The sequence below is a fragment of the Kuraishia capsulata genome, genomic scaffold (assembly GCF_000576695.1).
Source record: "Kuraishia capsulata CBS 1993 genomic scaffold, Kuraishia_capsulata_scaffold_5, whole genome shotgun sequence".
Lineage (NCBI taxonomy): Eukaryota > Fungi > Ascomycota > Pichiomycetes > Pichiales > Pichiaceae > Kuraishia > Kuraishia capsulata.
The window spans coordinates 1,178,579-1,196,935 of record NW_019172954.1 but is presented as its reverse complement, the minus strand read 5'-3'; the positions used below and the strand labels follow the sequence as shown (position 1 = coordinate 1,196,935).

Sequence of the window (18,357 nt, the reverse complement as noted above, 5' to 3'; positions counted from 1 at the left end):
TCCTACCAACAATTATTGTTTCTTATATTCATTCTTTATCACCGTTCTTTAGACTATAAAAATACTGTTTTAAGTTTGCCAAATAGGAGCAGTGTTGAAGTTTCGTAAGAAGCGGAGTTATAACATCCAGACTTCTGGAGAGTGCCGCCTATTTCATCCAACTCACTCGCATCCCATGTTTCGAGTGTATTTGTATTACACCAAGTATCTGTCTTCACTTTTTAGCTTCTTCGTATCTTTCAAGAACCTGATTGTATTCTAACATGAACTACCTGTCTGTGTGCTACTTCAACGTTGTAACTCTTCAGTTCCTTCGTATTCTTCTTCGCTTCATCTTCAAGAGCCTTTTCGCATTCTCACCCCGGGCCTTAAATCTTCGTCTGTACCCACCTACAACGCATCTAGCCTGTCGTTTATCTCCTGTGCACTCAATTTCCTGAAACGTGGACCCGCAACGCGTGAATCTCCAGTGAAACCAAGCAGGTGCTCGTTTTCTTCGCCAATTATACTGATTTCAACGGTGTCACCGTTCATATCGCCCTCAATTGACTCCTTCAAAGTCAACAGTGCAATGTGGATGGCATCTTCAAGCTCCAGCTCCTCGTTCCACCTCTTCTCCAAAAACGTTTTCGCCGCGGTGGACCCCTTTCCAATTGCCGTAGCCTTCCAAGGAAAGTAAGCTCCAGAAGGGTCAACTTGGTATAACATGTAGCCATTGGAATCGTCGTAGCCACCTACAAGCAGCGACACTCCATATGGTCTTACACCACCGGATTGCGTCGCCTCCTGTATGATCTTGGCAGTTTCACTCACCAGAATTTTGGTTGGGGGATACTCGTTGTAGACTCTCTTGTACGCAGTGTGGGACACCTTTCTCGACGAGTCCACGAGAACGCGAAAATCTGGCCCCATTCCAGAGTAGGTCATTCCGATGTTGGGTGTGATCAGTGAGATCTTCTCAATGTGGTCCACATTGATCAATGCGGAGTTAGATTTGCGCTCAGTCGCAAGGACAATTCCATTAGTGGATTTGATTCCCAGCGACGTCACTCCTTGTTTGACGGCGTTGAGAGCATGTTCGATCTGCTTCAAAGTGCCACTATGAAGGGTTAGCAGTCTGCGAACAGAGAACAAAAAAATCAACATCTCTACTTACGATGGCGAAAACGTGGTCAACGAGAACGAGTATCTGTCGGCCATTTCTGTGGTTTTCAGTGATAATTGAGTGTTTAGTAGAGGAAAGGAACGTGGAAGACGAATAGGTGGTCCTCTTTCAGCTATCGCCACTTTGGAATAATGACACGGCATCTGCCATTTTTGCCTTTTGGGGTTGAATATTGAAAGTTGTAGGATCTGTGGGATGCGCATACTTTAGGAACAAAGAAGTAGAGATGGCACCAAAGTGAGTATAATGATTTAACTATGGAATGCAGCTAATTTTCCACTAACTTCCTTAGACGCGCATTTTTACGAGTTTCTGCTCATAAAGTTATCCCAGTGAGAGTGTTCATCAATCACCAGGCCATCCGTCAGGCCTCGGAGAACGCAGCAACGGCGGCGATACCCGCTGTAACCCACAACAAAAATCGAAAAGTGCTTGTTCGACTGAGGAGAGCTCCGAAAAAGATAAAAATAAGAGAACGCGAGCTTAGTCTTATGCTGGAGCAACTGAAGGGCGATATACTTAAGTACGTGCTAGACACCTCGCTTGAAAACTTGCTGATAATAAGCACAGCGCGGGATATTGCCGAGTCTGCCTCAAAGGGGAAATACCAGATATCTATTCCGTTGGAGCAGAATGGATGGAAGTGTGTTTTGGTGATGACATCTGAGACTGTTCAGCAGATACGAGATGCGCTGGACCCGCTGATTCTGGGGTCTAAGAAGCTTTCAGGGTTATTGATCAAAGAGGATATTTGGAGTGCAGACAAAGAGGCGGGAGCAACTCAGATACTCGAGGAAGAAGGCGAAACTAGAGGAGGCGGTATAGGAGAGGCTCTGACTGGAGAAGTTCAGATACTGCAGGAAGAAGAGGAAGGCGAGGAAAATGGGAATTTGAGAGATATCCCAGCCAAAAAGCAGATGACAGCCAAGTATCACCATTTGCAGATACTAGGACATTCGATTGATGTTCACGTGCATGGCAGGCCTGAGAGAAGAGTTAAAGCATGAGAAACGGACAAATAGAAGACGCAAAGCATGAAAGAAGACTTTGACGAAGACACGAACGATACCGACTAATAGTCACAGCAATATAGTGACGAAATTATGAACGCGATTGACCAATCGTTATGGAAGCGCGAACACAAGAATGTTATTGGTTGAATACAATCACCATTACTACAGCGAGCATGGTCATGAACTCACGAACAAACGGAAATATGACCGTTGGGACAGTGTGCCGTTGCCAAAACGTTATTGGTTAACAAAACTTAATGCTCTTATCTGCAAACAGTGATTTGGTCTTGACCAGCTACACTAACTGAACGAATACAAAATTGTAATTGCTATAAAAAGACAACAGCAGAGCTGGTAGAAAGATAAGAATTCAACGAGACTCTCCAACTTTTTTTTTGAAAGAAAACTCGGATATTACACCAAAGACAATTAAAGAAGGGCCTACCGTCTAGGCAGCCACCTTCTGTTCATCGGCCCATTGCTGCTCAGTCTCGGCCATCTCCTCATCGTCGTCTTCATCAACGTATTCCTCAGTTCTTCTGATAGACAGAGTAGGCTTGACCTGGGCGGTCTCGAAAGTCCAGGAGGCCAATGCGTTCTCGGCATCAATGATGATCTGCTTGGATGCCTCGTAACCATCGTAAGATGGTCTGGTCTCACCTGGAGTAACTGGGGAGTCGTCCAAAAGCTCAAGCAAGGCCTTACCGTATCCGGCAATCAATGCAAGCTTCTCAGAGTGCTCTCTCATGGAGTCAAACTGGTATACAAAGGCAGCCTTCAATTTCTCTCTGGTGATGTTGGAGAGTTGGGCCTCGGCGACAAGCGACTCAGCCTCGGCACGAACAAGCTCCTGCTCCAAAACAACAATTTTTGGGGATTGTGGGTCCTTGTACTTGAGGTAAGCAATCTGTTCGGTGATCTTCTGCTTGCGGTCACGCGAAGGCTGAACAGATCCTTCAATGTCTCTGATACCCTTAAGGGTAATACGGTATTGATCGTATCTGTCGATGAATTGCTCCTCGAGCTCACCAATCTCGTAGATGAGGACTCCCAACTTGTCGGTAACGTCCGAAACGTCGTCCTCGTTCTCGGCTCCCCACAGGGAAAGCTGCTTAGCAGCAGTCTTACGCTCCTTGGCGGAAAGCTCAATTGCTCTCATCACGTTCTTCTCCATCTTGACCAATTGAGACAGCTTCTTGGCCAATTCAGGGCCAAAAGAACCGGCGGTGGATCTTCTCAGGGTGTTGGTGATGGAGCCACGGCCAAAGAACTTGCTGGTCTTGGTTGTGGAAGGAGGTGGTGGAGGGGCGGCCAACTGCGAGGCAGTAGGGGCCCTGGAGTTTCTCATAGAGTAAGTGCGATGCATTTTGAGTGGTTTGGTGATCAATTGACGCAAAAAAGGACTTGTTTCAACTGAAAGAAGAAGAAGAGACAAGACAGCAATAAGGGGGACTCAGAAGGGGCAACGTGAAATGAAATTTAAGGGGGCATTGGGCATCTTGGTTGGGGAACTACCCAATGAAAAGCAGTGCAAATATGGGTTGATTGGACGAGTTTGGTAACAAAAAATCCGTGTTTTTTAATTTTGTCGGGAATATGGCATATCATCTGTATCCTGACTTCAATAAGTGTATAAGACATTGAAAAAAGGTGCTTATATGGGGTCAAAGCTACGTGTTTATCACTTGTTTCACATCTTCCCGATTGGGATAATTTCCTTTTTGGGATGGTACTCTGCTCCATCCAGGGCTTAGTTACTTTTAGGTTTTCGTCAGGCTGGTGAAGAATGGGGTTCGATAAGGGTCTTTTGCCAAAATCTTCAGCCATTTGCCTATGGTTTGGGTGAGATACAACCACTTACTGAAAAATCGGCCATTGCTCACGAATGCGATCACCACAGGGGTAAGAGAGGAATTTTTTACCGTGGCATGATGGTCACGGAACTGCTAAGCAGCAAACTCCGATGCTAACGCCGCTGTCTAGTTTCTGTTCACCTCTGGCGATGTCATAGCTCAGACATGTTTCGAGAGTCACCGCTACGACTTCAAGAGAACGCTCAGGGCTGCAATCTATGGAGGGTGCATCTTTGCCTTCATAGGAGACAAGTGGTACAAGCTACTTGCTTCCATCAAGTTCCCAGCTCGAACGGCTTCTTTGGCAGCAGACTCAGTCACCAGGAAATTTCTGGATACGACTGCCCGAGTAGCTGTTGATCAGTTATGCTGGGCACCTGTGGGTATTCCACTATACTACAGCTGCATGGTGCTAATGGAGGGTGGGGGAACAGCTGATGTTGAAGATAGACTTCGCCACAATTGGTGGGCCACGCTCGTGACCAATTGGCAGGTATGGCCAGCGTTCCAGTTTGTGAACTTTTACGTCGTTCCAGTACAGTTTCGGTTGCTGGCGGTGAATGTGGTAAGCATTGCGTGGAACTGTTTCCTGAGCCTGCGCAATGGGAGCAAGAGAAAGGAGGACGAGAAGCCGGTGCATAATCCGCCTGTTCCGGTTTGAGCTGAGAAACCCACTGAGTCGCATCAACTGAATTGGCTATCAGTGTTCTATTCTGAGCGTACTGAATTTTATGGGACTGATATATGGTATAATATAGATATGAATGGTTATATGAACTCGCATAACTTCGGACTACCACGACGCCGCACGGTAGCAAGTCCATATTGCGTGCTCCACCCAAGTGGTGCGGCGTTTAAATTCGATGCTGTGTAGCGCTTAAGTACATTTAACACTCGTTACCTCTTGCAAATCTATCTTCTCAACTAAACAAACAATGCTGAATACTAGAATTGCAATTATTGCCTGGTTTTGCTTTGCTGGCTTCTCAAGGGCTCTGGAAGATCACGAACTGGGTTCGTACATCAACCCTTCAGAAGCGCTGTACCACCGCTGTGTACGAGATACCATTACAACATATCGCTGGGCGCGTTACTAATTGACATCTTAGGACGGAGAGGACATGATCAAGCTAGCTTCTTGTGCGGGAGATTTACTGCAAAGACTGGACGATTGTAAACCAGACGATCTCGCGTGCGAGTGCTGTGCTTTGCAGAGCTTACAAGCGGAGTGTTTTGAGCTGTGTGCAGGTTCTCCCAGCACCGGGTTCATGACTGTCATGTTTGATGATTGTGAGACCCTTGGAGATGTTAACGCATGTTCCTTGCCTTTCAAGAAGACGGACAACGAGCAGGCTAAGATCTCCAAAGAGAAGTTCGGAAAGAGACCAAAGGACTCAGACAAAATGAAGGTCATCTACAAAATCAAGTCTGTTCCAGGTTTGAGCGACTCGATTGTGAAATCACATCTAGAGGTTGATGTTGCAGTTGCCGAGAACAAGAGCACTGTCGCTGAGCACAAGAAAATCGAATCGGCCAAGACTAAGGAGAATGTGACCAAGGTTGACACAAGCGGTACGTATACCATTCACTTACCATCAGAACAAATTACTAACAACTTTTATCTTCCAATAGAGTCATTGGCAAGTACAAAATCCCACTGGAAGATGCTTTCCCTGTTGGCGCTGCCATTGTTCTTCTACCTGACATTCTAATAGCCACACATAACAAAACTAAGCATTGTTCGATTGAAAAATCTATCCACCATAGGAATTTGAGTGAGTGAAACGGATTTGTTTTGACACTGGGTTTGGAGCGCTTATCCCGAATATCTCACCAGTGTAGGCTCAACAAAAATCACAGATAAAGCATTCATTCAAATCCCTTCCACTATCTGTTCCAAATGAAGTTTTATTGCTTGGTCTCGTCCATCCACTCTAACGTCTTTTGGATTCCTTCCTCTAATCCCACCTGGGGCTTATATCCCAGAAGCCTTTTCGCCTTGGCAATATTGTGGTACCTGAAAGCACACACGATCTTCACTCTGAATGGAGTCAATCCCGGCTCCTTATTCGCCAGTTTGCTGAAGAATTGCGACAAATATCCCGCCAATATGGCAACAGGCCGGGAAAGAACGATATTGTAGTTGTCGATATGGCCATCGCTCTTCCACACGGTTCTAGCCAATGTCCAGAAATACGTAGGAGCGTCGTTGGTCACGAAAAAAGTTTGGCCCCCAACAGCCTTCACCACCTCGGGATCGGGCGACAGAAGCTTCTGGGCTGCGAGAATGTGGGCATCCGCAACATTACCAGCATACGTCCAGTCGAACAGATTGTTGTTGTCTCCGATTTGGAACTTAGACTGGCCCAATTTGGCCACCTGTCTCAGTCCAGGAACCAATTGACGGTCTCCAGGACCGAATATACCGGCTGGCCTGAGCGCGACAGTCTTGAGTCCGGTGAAATTGTTCGCACCCAGCACCATCGTCTCGGCCCGAGCCTTCGTATCGTTGTAACCGTCCAAAGGAACCTCCGGGATTGGCCAGGTTTCATCCGCGTTATGAATATCCTCACCATTAAATATCACACCAGCTGAGGATGTGTACACCAAGGCTTTGATCTTCAAGTCCTGGCAGACCTTTAGTATGGTCTTTGTGCCCTCGACATTGACTTTTTCATAGATGGCCTGCGCCATTCCGTGAATGGGGGAAGCGGAGTGCACCACCACATCAGGTTTGGTAATCTCGAAGACCCTTTTGAGATCATCTTCGGAAGTCAAATCGCCAGTGTATTGCCCAATTGACGAAGGGTCAAACGAGAAGTAGGTAGCCAGCTTGTCTGGAAGCGGGCGTATGTCAAAAACATTGATTTTTGGCTGCGGGTCTAATTTCGAAAATTGCTCAATAAGATGCAATCCAAGGAAACCTGCTCCACCAATTAGAAGTACTGAATCCATGATGATTGTTCCAAAGTGGTGTGTGATGGTGGAGTACAGTTGGATCAGATCGAATGGTTCTGTGCTGATTTCGTTCCTGTCGCTCGTGAGAGTCGTGTCACGTGTTTGATTTATTGAGTTGTCCACTACTTGGACGATTGATATTCTAAATTCACGAAATGATAAGATGCTTGATGTGGAAGAAAATTGTTTCAAGCTGAGTTCGGGAATGTTGGCGAGCTGCTTTCATGGTAAAATCAAGACGTAGACTCGCTGGCGCTTGTGGATCCCTATCCACCTCGCTTGGTTGCTTTATAGGGACTAGTGCACAGACTATCACAGGCCAACACTGTATGGTGACCACCATTGTTTCGAAAATCATACTTAGATCTTAGCACAGTAGTACTGTAATTGTCACCACCAAACCATCGCTGAACAGGTGTTTCTCTCCTCGTCTGCTGCCCACACAATATGTTGTTTCTCCGCGGGGCGGACAAAATCACAACCAGTGAAATCGAGATTTTCAAACCGACGCTGGAGCAATGAGTTGGGGCCAGACCCTTTGCCGGAAAAGCCACTTTCAAGCGCGCCGCTTACGTATGTTTCCTAGAGAAATGTGGGAGTGTACGGAAACGAACTATTATAGTAGGTCTCTCCGAACGCTCCTATTGCCAAGCAACCAGATTAGTCCGATATGCATATTATATGCGGGAGTGCATAAAACGGGTTAATAATAATCCGAAGCAATGTTCCGGCAACCTTGAAAACTTCAAAACCCTCGTCCTTTGCCTAAAAAAGCACACCATAACCGATAAAAGCCCAACGGGAACAATAAACAAGTGAATGAGTCTACTTTGGATGGTTTTTATGTGTATGTCGAAATGTATTGAATAACGAAAAAAAAGCTTAAATTACACGCTCTCCACTGGGGTAGCCTTCTCATCGTGCTCCAAGGAATTGCCCTTGTCGTCGGAAAGACCCATGTCTTGAGCAAAGGTAGAGTGAGGAACCCACTTCGAAGAGTTACGGGCATTGGTCTCCTCCAACATTCTGTCAACCTGTTCCAAAGTCAAACCCTTGGTTTCTGGAATCAGAAAGTAGGAGTACACGAAGCAGCAAGAACACAGAGATCCCCAGATGAAAAACACTTTGGCACCGAGGTTACCTTTGTCAGTGTCACACATGTAAGGAGTGATGACAGCGATGATACAGTTCCACAGCCAGTTGGAGGCAGTCGAAAGAGCAACACCTCTAGATCTAATTGGCAAGGGGAAGATCTCACCAATAACGACCCAAGCACCAGGTCCCCAGGTGGACGCGAAAAAGAAAATGTAGATGCAAATGAAGGAAATCATGGCAGAAACAGCCTTGTGGTTCTGACCGTCGGTAACACCAATGATAGCAACGAGGAACTCACAGATCAACATACCAAGAGCACCCCAGATCATCAAAGGACGACGACCGTACTTCTCCATAGTGTAGAAAGAGACTGGAGTGGAACAAACGTTGACCAAAGTGGTGATCAGAGAGATCAAGAAAGGGTTTTTGATAGTTCCCAATTGCTGGAAGAAGGTTGTTCCGAAGTAAAACACAAAGTTGATACCAGTCCATTGCTGCATCATCTGCATAGATGTTCCGAGGATGACTCTTCTGAGGTTAGAAGAAGGCTTTCTAATGCTGCCTTTGAAGCAGGCAGCCCAGGATGCAAAGTAAGTTTCAGAAGGAACCAAAGACTGTTCGTATTCATGGTTAGCAATGATTTCAGCGAGCTCGTCCTGAATGAAAGCGGAGTCTTCTGGCTCTCCTCTGAGTCTGGAGAGAACATGCGCAGCCTTTGTGGGGTTGCCCTTCTTGATAAAGAAACGGGGAGATTCTGGCAAAAACAACAAACCACCTCCCAGAACGAGACCCCAGAGGAATTGGATTGCAATTGGGATTCTATAAGAACCAGAATCAGTACGGTCTTGAGTACCGTAGTCAACACACGAGGCAATCAGCATACCGATGGTCACACAGAACTGGTAACCAGAGACCAAAGCACCACGGATCTTCTTAGGAGCGATCTCAGACATGTACATGATGATGGTAGCAGAAACGTAACCAACACCGAAACCGGCAACTAAACGACCAGCTACCAAAAGTCCGAGATCACTTGAGGCGGTTTGCAGAATGACTCCGACGATGTAAACGAGACAGCCGAAAATAACGGTTGTACGACGACCAATCCAGTCAGCAAAGTCACCAGCAAGCAAAGCACCGAAAAAGGTACCAGCAGACAAGATAGAAGTAATCAGAGACTTCTTCCATGCTGGCAAAACGAATTCAGCAGATGGAGTGGTAGCCTTGTCCTTCCCGGTAAGCATGTGGATAACATAGTCCATTCCCATGACACTGGAGATGTAACCGGAGTCATATCCGAAAAGCATACCACCAAAGGCGGCAAAGGCACACATCATGTATGCCTTGAAAGTGATAGGGGCCTCGATCCTGTTAAGGTCGCTGGTCCCATTAACAACAACAGCTCCGCCAGCCATTTTGAAATAGTAAGATAGTAGAGAAACTTTTTATTTGTATTGGAAAACACAATAGGAAACAAGTGAAAAGTTTTCTAACCCAGAGGAGGAATCGAGGGCCTTTATATAGTGCAAATCTTTCGGGGGGATGCATAACATCCCCACCGTGTCCGTAGTTTCTCCAGAGTGATGTGCGCGGGGCCACGCAAAATTAGTCCGGGTCATGCAGGTCTCCGGAACGCACCTGTTGAGTTTCCTTCAATGCGATTTATCCGCTTCAAAAGATTGGGATCGAGCTTTTTTGAAAAGATGTTTGTTGCTTGTTTTTTGTGACTACATCATCAAAAGTAGTGAATTTTATCCTTAATCACAAGTCATCTTCCTGTAGAAATATTCTGGCACAAACCTAAGTTTCCCGACGCTTTCCAATCTGAGCCGGAATAATTTCCGTAAACCGTTACCCGGTCGTGTGGGGGCTGGTGCAAAAATTTTCCGCAGTCAGGTGGTTATTCGTTAACCGGCAGCTAACGGTCATTCCTGCCGGTTCCATCCTGGAGTTTTTTCGATTCAAACTTGAAAGATCCCTTTCCATTGATTTTATCCTATATTTATTTCTATGAATTCATTAAACTCTTTATAATTTTCCTAATAACATTGCCCGATCTTCGTAAATGAGTTTAGCGTTGGCTAAGCTTTAAGAAGCTTAGCCTCGACCTCATAGGAAAATGCAATGCCGGCATCATTTTTAAAGGCTAGTCTTTGCATGAAGGAGACCGGAATGCACCTTCTCAATTTCTCCGCAGTTCCAATTTGTGGAGAGATCTAAAAGGTTTTGCAGGCCGTCTTCTAAGTTGGAATGGCCCCACTTAAATTTTTGTTATTGTTACATGGATCATGCAAGTTGACTAAGTGGCTGATGCGCATTGTGCTACCTGTTTGCATTACATGATTTGTCGTCGCCTGTCTATCTGGCTTTGATTGGCTCCAAGTCATCAGGCCATGCCAGGCTGATCAGCATGATAACATGTGAATTGATCGATAGTGAATGCAATCATAGGTCGTGTGATCACTTTCAATTTGTCACCCCATTTAACTAACCCTACTGTTCTCTGAGTTTATCCGAACATAACAATAGTTCGGAATAATAACCACAGAAAATGCACAAGCATGCACTTTGCGTTGTTATAATTCATTATTCTGGGCTTTCTATTCACCCGACGGATCCTTGTAAAAAATTCAATAACAAAGCCAAATACATATTATTATTTCAACTTTCAAATTATTGTTAATCATAGCAATTTTAAACAGAAAATATTCAAGAAGCTGGGGGCTTTCATAACATAAAAACTCAAACACTGCCAGCAGCAGAAGCAACTCTCAACTCTTCATGGGACAACGAACCCTCCTTCTCGTCTCCACCAAGGCCAAGGTCTTTGACAAAAGTAGAGTGAGGAACCCACTTAGAAGAATTACGGGGAATAGACTCCTCCATCATTCTGTCAACCTGTTCCAAAGTCAAACCCTTGGTTTCTGGAATAAGCAAGTAAGCGTAAACGAAGCAGCAAGTGCACAGAGATCCCCAGATGAAAAACACTTTGGCCCCGAGGTTACCTTTGTCAGTGTCACACATGTAAGGAGTGATGACAGCGATGATACAGTTCCACAGCCAGTTGGAGGCAGTCGAAAGAGCAACACCTCTAGATCTAATTGGCAAGGGGAAGATCTCACCAATAACGACCCAGGCACCAGGTCCCCAAGTAGTAGCAAAGAAGAAGATGTAGATACAAATGAAGGAAATCATCGCAGAAACAGCCTTATCGTTTTGGCCATCAGAAACACCAACGATAGCAACGATAAACTCGCAGACCAGCATACCGAGAGCACCCCAGATCATCAAAGGACGACGACCAACTTTTTCCATTGCAACGAAGGAAAGAGGAGTGGAACAAACGTTGACCAAAGTGGTGATCAGAGAGATCAAGAAAGGGTTGTCAATGGTTCCCAATTGTTGAAAGAAAGTTGTTCCGAAGTAAAACACAAAGTTGATACCAGTCCATTGCTGCATCATCTGCATAGATGTTCCGAGAATAACTCTTCTAAGGTTTGAAGATGGTTTTCTCAAACCACCCTTGAAACAGGCAGCCCAAGATGAGAAGTAAGTTTCAGAAGGCACCAAGGATCTTTCGTATTCGTGGTTGGCAATAATCTCGGCCAATTCATCCTGGATATATGCGGAGTCCTCTGATTCTCCTCTGAGCCTGGAGAGAACATGCGCAGCCTTGCCATTGTTTCCCTTTCTGACGTAGTAACGTGGTGATTCTGGAAGGAAAAACAAACCAATACCCAGAATAATGGCCCACAGCATTTGCAGAGCGATTGGGATTCTATAAGAACCAGAATCAGTACGGTCTTGAGTACCGTAGTCAACACAAGAAGCCAAAAGCAAACCAATGGTCACACAGAATTGGTAACCAGAGACCAAAGCACCACGGATCTTCTTTGGAGCGATCTCAGACATGTACATGATAATGGTAGCAGAAACGTAACCAATACCGAAACCACAGACCAAACGACCCGCAACCAAAAGTCCCAAGGAAGAGGCTGCAGTTTGCAGAACTCCACCAACCAAAAATACCACACACCCGAAGATCACCGTGCTACGACGACCAATCCAGTCAGCAAAGTCACCAGCAAGCAAAGCACCGAAAAAGGTACCAGCAGACAAGACCGATGTAATCAAAGACTTTTTCCACGCTGGCAAAACGAATTCAGCAGATGGTGTGGTAGCCTTATCCTTCCCGGTAAGCATATGGATAACGTAGTCCATTCCCATAACACCAGAAATATAACCTGTATCATAACCAAAGTAGATTCCTCCAAAGGATGCAAAAGCACACATAAGGTATGCCTTGAACGTGACAGGAGCTTCGACTCTGTCGAGATCGATAGCATCTGCGGCAGCGACTCCTCCTCCAGCCATGATAGAGTCGAAGAGTTAAGGAAAGAAGGTAAAGTGTCAATGGATTTTCTAGGAAGAAATCTCTTAGAAAACTGGTTGTTTTTCACAGAAAAGACCTATTCAAAAGGGAAAAACGAGGCAGTTTAAGTAGCTTTACCTAATCCTCAGAATTGGCGGATCTTTTTAACTGGAGCGGGGTGATCATTCACCTTTCAAGGATTAACTCGCAAAAACTCGCCCAGAAACCAGCTATTCTACCAGATGCACCCCATATAAAAAAAGGTTACATTATGTGACACTATACGTCAGTGGGATTGTCCTAGGCGGGGCCCCAGATAATAGTATGCAGGTATGCGTATCTTCAGCCACGCGATTCCTCTTCTGGTCGTGCAAGATTCCGCATGATACTTTTCCGGTAGTTGTGTGGCGGTGCAATGCAAATATGCGGGGTGAATGCAGGTGGCGCAGGATAATCCGTGGACCAGTGACGTAGTCGAGAGCGGTGTTTCAGGCGTGAGTTTTTCGAGATCTGCGCTGCTGCTTGGCCTCAAAATCTCCTCATTTTTTTTAGACCCCGCTATGAGGTTGATGCTAAAGGATGTTTGTCTCAATTACGGTTGCTGCGATGCTATGACCTGCTTACTCTGACAGTCGGGTTGGATCTCATCGGCGATTTTGGGATCGCCGAATTTTTAAAAGCTGCTGCCCGTGGCACGCATACGGAGACCCGGAATCCAAAAAGGGAAGCAAAATTACCCCACGATCTATGCACGTCGCGGAGAAATCTGGCCTAGAAATGAGCGCTAAGCTGTGATTGGTGGAGGATTCAGCGCCGTGCATGGACGACCCCGGGCCAGCGCATCTTTTTCCGGTTTGAATGTTCCGAGCAAGAAAAGAGGAGGTGACTTACGGCGGCGCAAAAATCGGATAATTGAATCTCGCTGAATACTTGATGAGACAAACACAATCATTCACAATAGACGAAGTAACCGTACTTAGAGGTGTTGCATAAATAAGCCAGCAACTTTAGTAATCAAGCATCATTCAGCACGAGCAACAGCTCCATCGACAAAACCAATTATTCTAATTTCCACCCTCCCTTTGGCAGCATTTACTCGTTCCGGGGTTTGATTCCCAAAGCTCCACAAGGGGTTCTTTTCGAACTAGTCCCCCCTTTCCGGGGTTCTTAATTAGGTTCCTGAATATTTTTGAACCATGTAGTCTAATTGCGCTCTGGAAGAGGCATGCGTTGACTATTGAAGGATCAGTTGACCAATCACAACACAAAACGCGTAAACAAACGAGGTTTTACTTTGAAGAATTGATTGCTCGTCGTCCCTTCAGAAAACGGAATCTGGCGATACTTCTTTGATTTTTCGATGGTGTCCGGAAACAACAAGCTGATAACACTTGCATCCACACGGTCAATCCTGTAATTTTCATAAACCAAAATTTTTGGACCTCCTTGATCCTTGCGGGATCGCGGAATTCTTTGATAATTTTCGATCCGAAATATGATTCTCCCTATGCACATTACGGGGTGCGCTTGGTGATTGTTGGTGCCAGCCAAGGTGCTGAAAGCACGTAGTAAAGCTCCAGCCCACTCCCTAAAATTAAGAAGAGTTTTTGTTGTTCAGTAACTGCTGAGAGTTTGAAATCTGTATAGTGCTTAAGTTTTGCGAGATTCAATTACCGTAGTAAGCTGACCATAGTAGACGACCATATAAAAGTGCGCAGCCAACAGTGCCAGGATTTTTCTTTCTTTTCCGTTGTTTCCTAATTTCATCACTTCATTACAGCTTCTTAAAACTATACCTGTTGCTGTCGGCGATCAACGAAACTTTGCACGTCTAAGCTCTTATTATTTTCCAAATATCTCGGCAAAATGTGCCCACTTAGCCCCTTGGTGGGTGGATCCTTGGCGCAGATGAAAGCCGGGAACCTGCAAGAAAATGGATAAAAGTTTTTCCTCTTTCATTGTATGCTCACCGCAGGGGGTGAGTATCGCAAATAAGGCATGTTTCTCCGTGTCGCCATATTGATTGGTTGAAATCATGCAGCTAGGATTAATTCCAACGGGTTGACAACGAGTCTAGAGTGACATTCATGCAAGGACGGGACTGTTGGCCAATGAAAGTGAAATTACTCAGCATCAGATTGGGCTCGTAAAAAGCTGAGCATTGGGGTTCTCAAAGTGCAATCTCATCAGAACTCTTCAAAGCGTGACGAGGTAAATTCAGAACAAGAAACGGTGTTTCGATGTCAATGGCCGTCAATAGGCTTCAAGTAAGCTCATCAGTATCTTCCCCGCGTTTTGAGCAGCCAGTGTTTCTTCTGCAGAAATGTGCAACTTTCTCGTTTTTTTGAGACGTTTTTCCTCCAAGAACATTCCACATTGTTTTGTGATCTCTACATTCAGCAAAGCAAACCTAATGGAAGAAAAGAGTTGGTTTCTGTTAGTCTGAATATACCGATTTGAAAATCGTTGTCGTAGTGTGTAACACACTTCCGTGATTGTCGTGCAGCAATCGAGTATTCCTAACTTTGCGTGTCCTTCCCAAAATCTCCTGGTGGCGACTTGTCTTTAACACTAACGTTCATACATCACCATTATCTGCCACAACCAACTCCAATTGATTCCAATCAATTGTACACACTTCGTTAGAACCATCTCATTATGGGCCAAGGAGCGTCCATGCCCGGTGGGGCTGACAAGAAAAAGGGTGATAAAAAGAAGGATAAGCCCAAGTACGAGCCGCCCGTGCAATCCAAGTTTGGCAAGAAGCGTCGGAAGGGACCAGACACTGCCGCGAGACTACCGAACGTTTACCCCACGACAAGATGCAAGCTGAAGTTGCTGAAGATGGAGAGGATCAAGGATCATCTGTTATTGGAGGAGGAATTCGTGACAAATCAGGAAACGTTCCAGCCAACAGAAGCCAAACAACTCGAAGAACGCGAGAAAGTGGACGAAATCAGGGGAACTCCCATGTCAATTGGCACACTCGAAGAAATCATTGATGATGATCATGCGATCGTATCGTCTTCGTCTGGTCCAGAGTATTACGTATCCATTCTTTCGTTTGTGGACAAGGGGCTACTTGAGCCTGGGTGTTCTGTGCTTCTTCACCACAAGACTGTGTCCATTGTGGGTGTTTTGCAAGACGAAACCGATCCAATGGTGAGTGTTATGAAGATGGATAAGTCCCCAACCGAAAGTTATGCAGATGTTGGTGGATTGGAGTCGCAGATCCAGGAGATCAAGGAGGCCGTAGAGCTGCCTTTGACCCATCCAGAGCTTTACGAGGAGATGGGAATCAAACCCCCCAAGGGTGTCATTCTTTACGGTGCTCCAGGTACTGGAAAGACGCTATTGGCGAAGGCAGTTGCCAACCAGACGAGCGCCACTTTCCTGAGGATTGTAGGTTCAGAGCTTATCCAAAAGTATTTGGGTGACGGTCCCAGGCTCTGTCGCCAGATCTTCAAGGTAGCCTCTGAGCATGCACCTTCCATTGTTTTCATTGACGAGATCGATGCTATTGGAACCAAACGGTACGAATCCACCAGCGGAGGCGAGCGCGAAGTCCAGAGAACCATGTTGGAATTGCTCAACCAGTTGGACGGTTTTGACGATCGTGGTGATGTCAAGGTCATCATGGCCACCAACAAGATCGAGTCGCTGGATCCTGCGCTGATCAGGCCTGGTAGAATTGACAGAAAGATTTTGTTCGAGAACCCCGACCCCACTACTAAGAAGAAGATCTTGAACATTCACACTAGCAAGATGAACATTGCCGCGGATGTGAACCTTGATGACCTTATAAATGCCAAAGACGATTTGTCTGGGGCTGATATCAAAGCAATTTGCACGGAAGCCGGGTTATTGGCTTTGAGAGAAAGAAGAATGCAAGTGATTGCGGAGGACTTCAAGAGTGCGAAAGAGCGGGTGTTGAAGAATAAGATTGAGGAGAACTTGGAGGGGTTATATCTTTAGAAGCACAAAACTATCAATAGCGATAACCAATAAATCATGAAACCAACTAGCCAACTTTCTGCTAGAGCAGCTAAACCAGCAATCTAATCGCTTCCAATTATGAACTTTAGAACGTGGCTACAACATTTTCTTCAGAGTAGCACCACTGCAATCATTGCAATATCTATCCCAACCTATTCCACATCCACCTCTTAATGTCAAGCCATTCTATTACTCAATTTTTCGCTATACAGGCGGTCTCGACTTCGGGTTTGCTGTCGTGTACCAAACGCAAAATCCATTCACATTCTCAGCTGAATTTAACGGTGGAGATGCGAGTTCCTGAGGAATCACCACGTAAACGCCAAGCTCAGGTGTCGATCTCAAACGTTTGAAAACTTGGTTCAATTTGAATTGATTCGTGATTTGGTGTGAATTTTGCCAAATATACTTATAAAACTAGGATTGTTTGGTTTACACTGTCTGGACCTTGTGCAGATACATCAGTGGCGTATCTGTTTCGGCCCGTTAAAACGCGGACTTGGGAGTTTTGATAATAGAGTGACAGGAAAAGAACCGAATTCTAGGTCTTCGTGACTGTTACTGGCTCAATTAACCAATTTTCCAGTTCCGAGGTAAGAACTCATATCTTGCATCTTGTTTCCATCGTGTTTTCAGATGGACAAACTGCTTAGACAAGCGTCTCTTCACGAACCTACATGGATACACAAAAACAAACATAATCAGAGTGAAAAAACCCGTGACAAAATGAATAGACATTCAGCAGAAGATCAGACTGTCCCATCAGATGATCCCTGCCACCGATTGTCATTCAGTGTTGGAGCATCAGAGACCAAAAACGGCAAGTTTCGGCCCACAATGGAAGATGTTCACACTTACGTTGCTAATTTTGCTCAGAGGCTTGACTGGGGCTATTTCGGGATCTTTGATGGTCATGCTGGTCGCCAGGTGGCCAGTTGGTGTGGTTCAAACATGCATACAATACTAGAAAAGGCCATATTGAAGAACGACAACGTGGATTTACGCCAGAACCTGAACAACGCGTTTTGCGAGTCGGACTCCTTGATCTGTGAGAATGTCACCGGCTCCAGTGGGTGTACGGCTGCTGTTGCTGTTTTGAGGTGGGAGGAAGAAGACGACACGGAGGTGTCTGGTGAGAAAAGGCCCAAGATTCGTCGTTCTGCCACTCCGTTCGATTTCCTGCCCAAGGCGAACCACAAAAGAATGCTTTACACGGCTAACGTCGGCGATGCTAGGCTTGTCTTGTCCAGAAACGGCAAAGCAGTGAGGCTTTCTTACGACCACAAGGGCTCCGATCCTGTGGAAAGCTACAGAATAAGCAAGGCTGGAGGAGTGGTGATTAAGGGAAGGGTTAACGGAATTCTGGCCGTGACCAGGTCATTAGGTGATAAGTACATGAAGAACCTGGTGATCGGAAACCCCTACACCACAGCCACGGAGATCACAGAGGAGGATGAGTTCCTCATCATAGCCTGTGACGGACTATGGGATGTGTGTTCTGACCAAAAAGCAGTTGACTTAGTTCGAAAGGTGAAAAATCCGCAGACAGCTTCCAAGATCTTGTGCAACTACGCCGTGGACAACGTGACCACTGACAACGTGACAGTTATGGTGGTTAAGTTTGACGAGCGTGTGTTCGATTATAAAAAGAGTTCTGCGGTCTCGTCTGATGTTGAGGCAAAAGAGTCCGAGACAAAAGAGGAGCCCACACTTGAGACGAAGGAGGGCCACGAAAACGCACACTAACGCATACGGCTAGCCACCGGCAACCATATTTATAAACAGCTGCATTTACGACATGATCAGGTTAAGAGGAATTATCTATATATGATATCTATATCCGTGAAAACATCTTTGTAGCCCAAACTGTTGGTACACGCGTTTGACGTGTGCTGCCAAATAATT

The 18,357-nt window shown here is 45.7% G+C and overlaps 10 protein-coding genes across 10 annotated transcripts; 5 read left to right on the top strand and 5 right to left on the bottom strand.

The window, feature by feature from the left end:
* Window positions 1-390: 390 nt before the first annotated feature.
* KUCA_T00004620001 (uncharacterized protein) lies at window positions 391-1,200 on the bottom strand (the record flags this gene model as incomplete). Its single annotated transcript, XM_022601373.1, has 2 exons — window positions 391-1,099; window positions 1,157-1,200. The coding sequence occupies 2 exons, from the start codon at window positions 1,198-1,200 to the stop codon at window positions 391-393; spliced, it is 753 nt and encodes a 250-aa protein (XP_022460626.1).
* Window positions 1,201-1,391: 191 nt separating this feature from the next.
* On the top strand, window positions 1,392-2,172 carry KUCA_T00004619001 (uncharacterized protein; the record flags this gene model as incomplete). Its single annotated transcript, XM_022601372.1, has 2 exons — window positions 1,392-1,402; window positions 1,458-2,172. The coding sequence occupies 2 exons, from the start codon at window positions 1,392-1,394 to the stop codon at window positions 2,170-2,172; spliced, it is 726 nt and encodes a 241-aa protein (XP_022460625.1).
* Window positions 2,173-2,626: 454 nt separating this feature from the next.
* Window positions 2,627-3,544, bottom strand: KUCA_T00004618001 (uncharacterized protein; the record flags this gene model as incomplete). Its single annotated transcript, XM_022601371.1, has 1 exon — window positions 2,627-3,544. The coding sequence occupies one exon, from the start codon at window positions 3,542-3,544 to the stop codon at window positions 2,627-2,629; it is 918 nt and encodes a 305-aa protein (XP_022460624.1).
* Window positions 3,545-4,437: 893 nt separating this feature from the next.
* On the top strand, window positions 4,438-4,692 carry KUCA_T00004617001 (uncharacterized protein; the record flags this gene model as incomplete). The annotated part of the gene is made up of 1 exon (XM_022601370.1): window positions 4,438-4,692. The coding sequence occupies one exon, from the start codon at window positions 4,438-4,440 to the stop codon at window positions 4,690-4,692; it is 255 nt and encodes an 84-aa protein (XP_022460623.1).
* A 460-nt stretch (window positions 4,693-5,152) lies between these two features.
* On the top strand, window positions 5,153-5,743 carry KUCA_T00004616001 (uncharacterized protein; the record flags this gene model as incomplete). The annotated part of the gene is made up of 1 exon (XM_022601369.1): window positions 5,153-5,743. One exon carries the CDS (start codon window positions 5,153-5,155, stop codon window positions 5,741-5,743), a length of 591 nt encoding a protein of 196 aa, XP_022460622.1.
* A 196-nt stretch (window positions 5,744-5,939) lies between these two features.
* Window positions 5,940-6,986, bottom strand: KUCA_T00004615001 (uncharacterized protein; the record flags this gene model as incomplete). The annotated part of the gene is made up of 1 exon (XM_022601368.1): window positions 5,940-6,986. The coding sequence occupies one exon, from the start codon at window positions 6,984-6,986 to the stop codon at window positions 5,940-5,942; it is 1,047 nt and encodes a 348-aa protein (XP_022460621.1).
* An 890-nt stretch (window positions 6,987-7,876) lies between these two features.
* Window positions 7,877-9,499, bottom strand: KUCA_T00004614001 (uncharacterized protein; the record flags this gene model as incomplete). The annotated part of the gene is made up of 1 exon (XM_022601367.1): window positions 7,877-9,499. One exon carries the CDS (start codon window positions 9,497-9,499, stop codon window positions 7,877-7,879), a length of 1,623 nt encoding a protein of 540 aa, XP_022460620.1.
* Window positions 9,500-10,826: 1,327 nt separating this feature from the next.
* Window positions 10,827-12,458, bottom strand: KUCA_T00004613001 (uncharacterized protein; the record flags this gene model as incomplete). Its single annotated transcript, XM_022601366.1, has 1 exon — window positions 10,827-12,458. The coding sequence occupies one exon, from the start codon at window positions 12,456-12,458 to the stop codon at window positions 10,827-10,829; it is 1,632 nt and encodes a 543-aa protein (XP_022460619.1).
* A 2,656-nt stretch (window positions 12,459-15,114) lies between these two features.
* Window positions 15,115-16,431, top strand: KUCA_T00004612001 (uncharacterized protein; the record flags this gene model as incomplete). The annotated part of the gene is made up of 1 exon (XM_022601365.1): window positions 15,115-16,431. The coding sequence occupies one exon, from the start codon at window positions 15,115-15,117 to the stop codon at window positions 16,429-16,431; it is 1,317 nt and encodes a 438-aa protein (XP_022460618.1).
* Window positions 16,432-17,289: 858 nt separating this feature from the next.
* On the top strand, window positions 17,290-18,198 carry KUCA_T00004611001 (uncharacterized protein; the record flags this gene model as incomplete). The annotated part of the gene is made up of 1 exon (XM_022601364.1): window positions 17,290-18,198. The coding sequence occupies one exon, from the start codon at window positions 17,290-17,292 to the stop codon at window positions 18,196-18,198; it is 909 nt and encodes a 302-aa protein (XP_022460617.1).
* Between the last annotated feature and the right edge of the window lie 159 nt (window positions 18,199-18,357).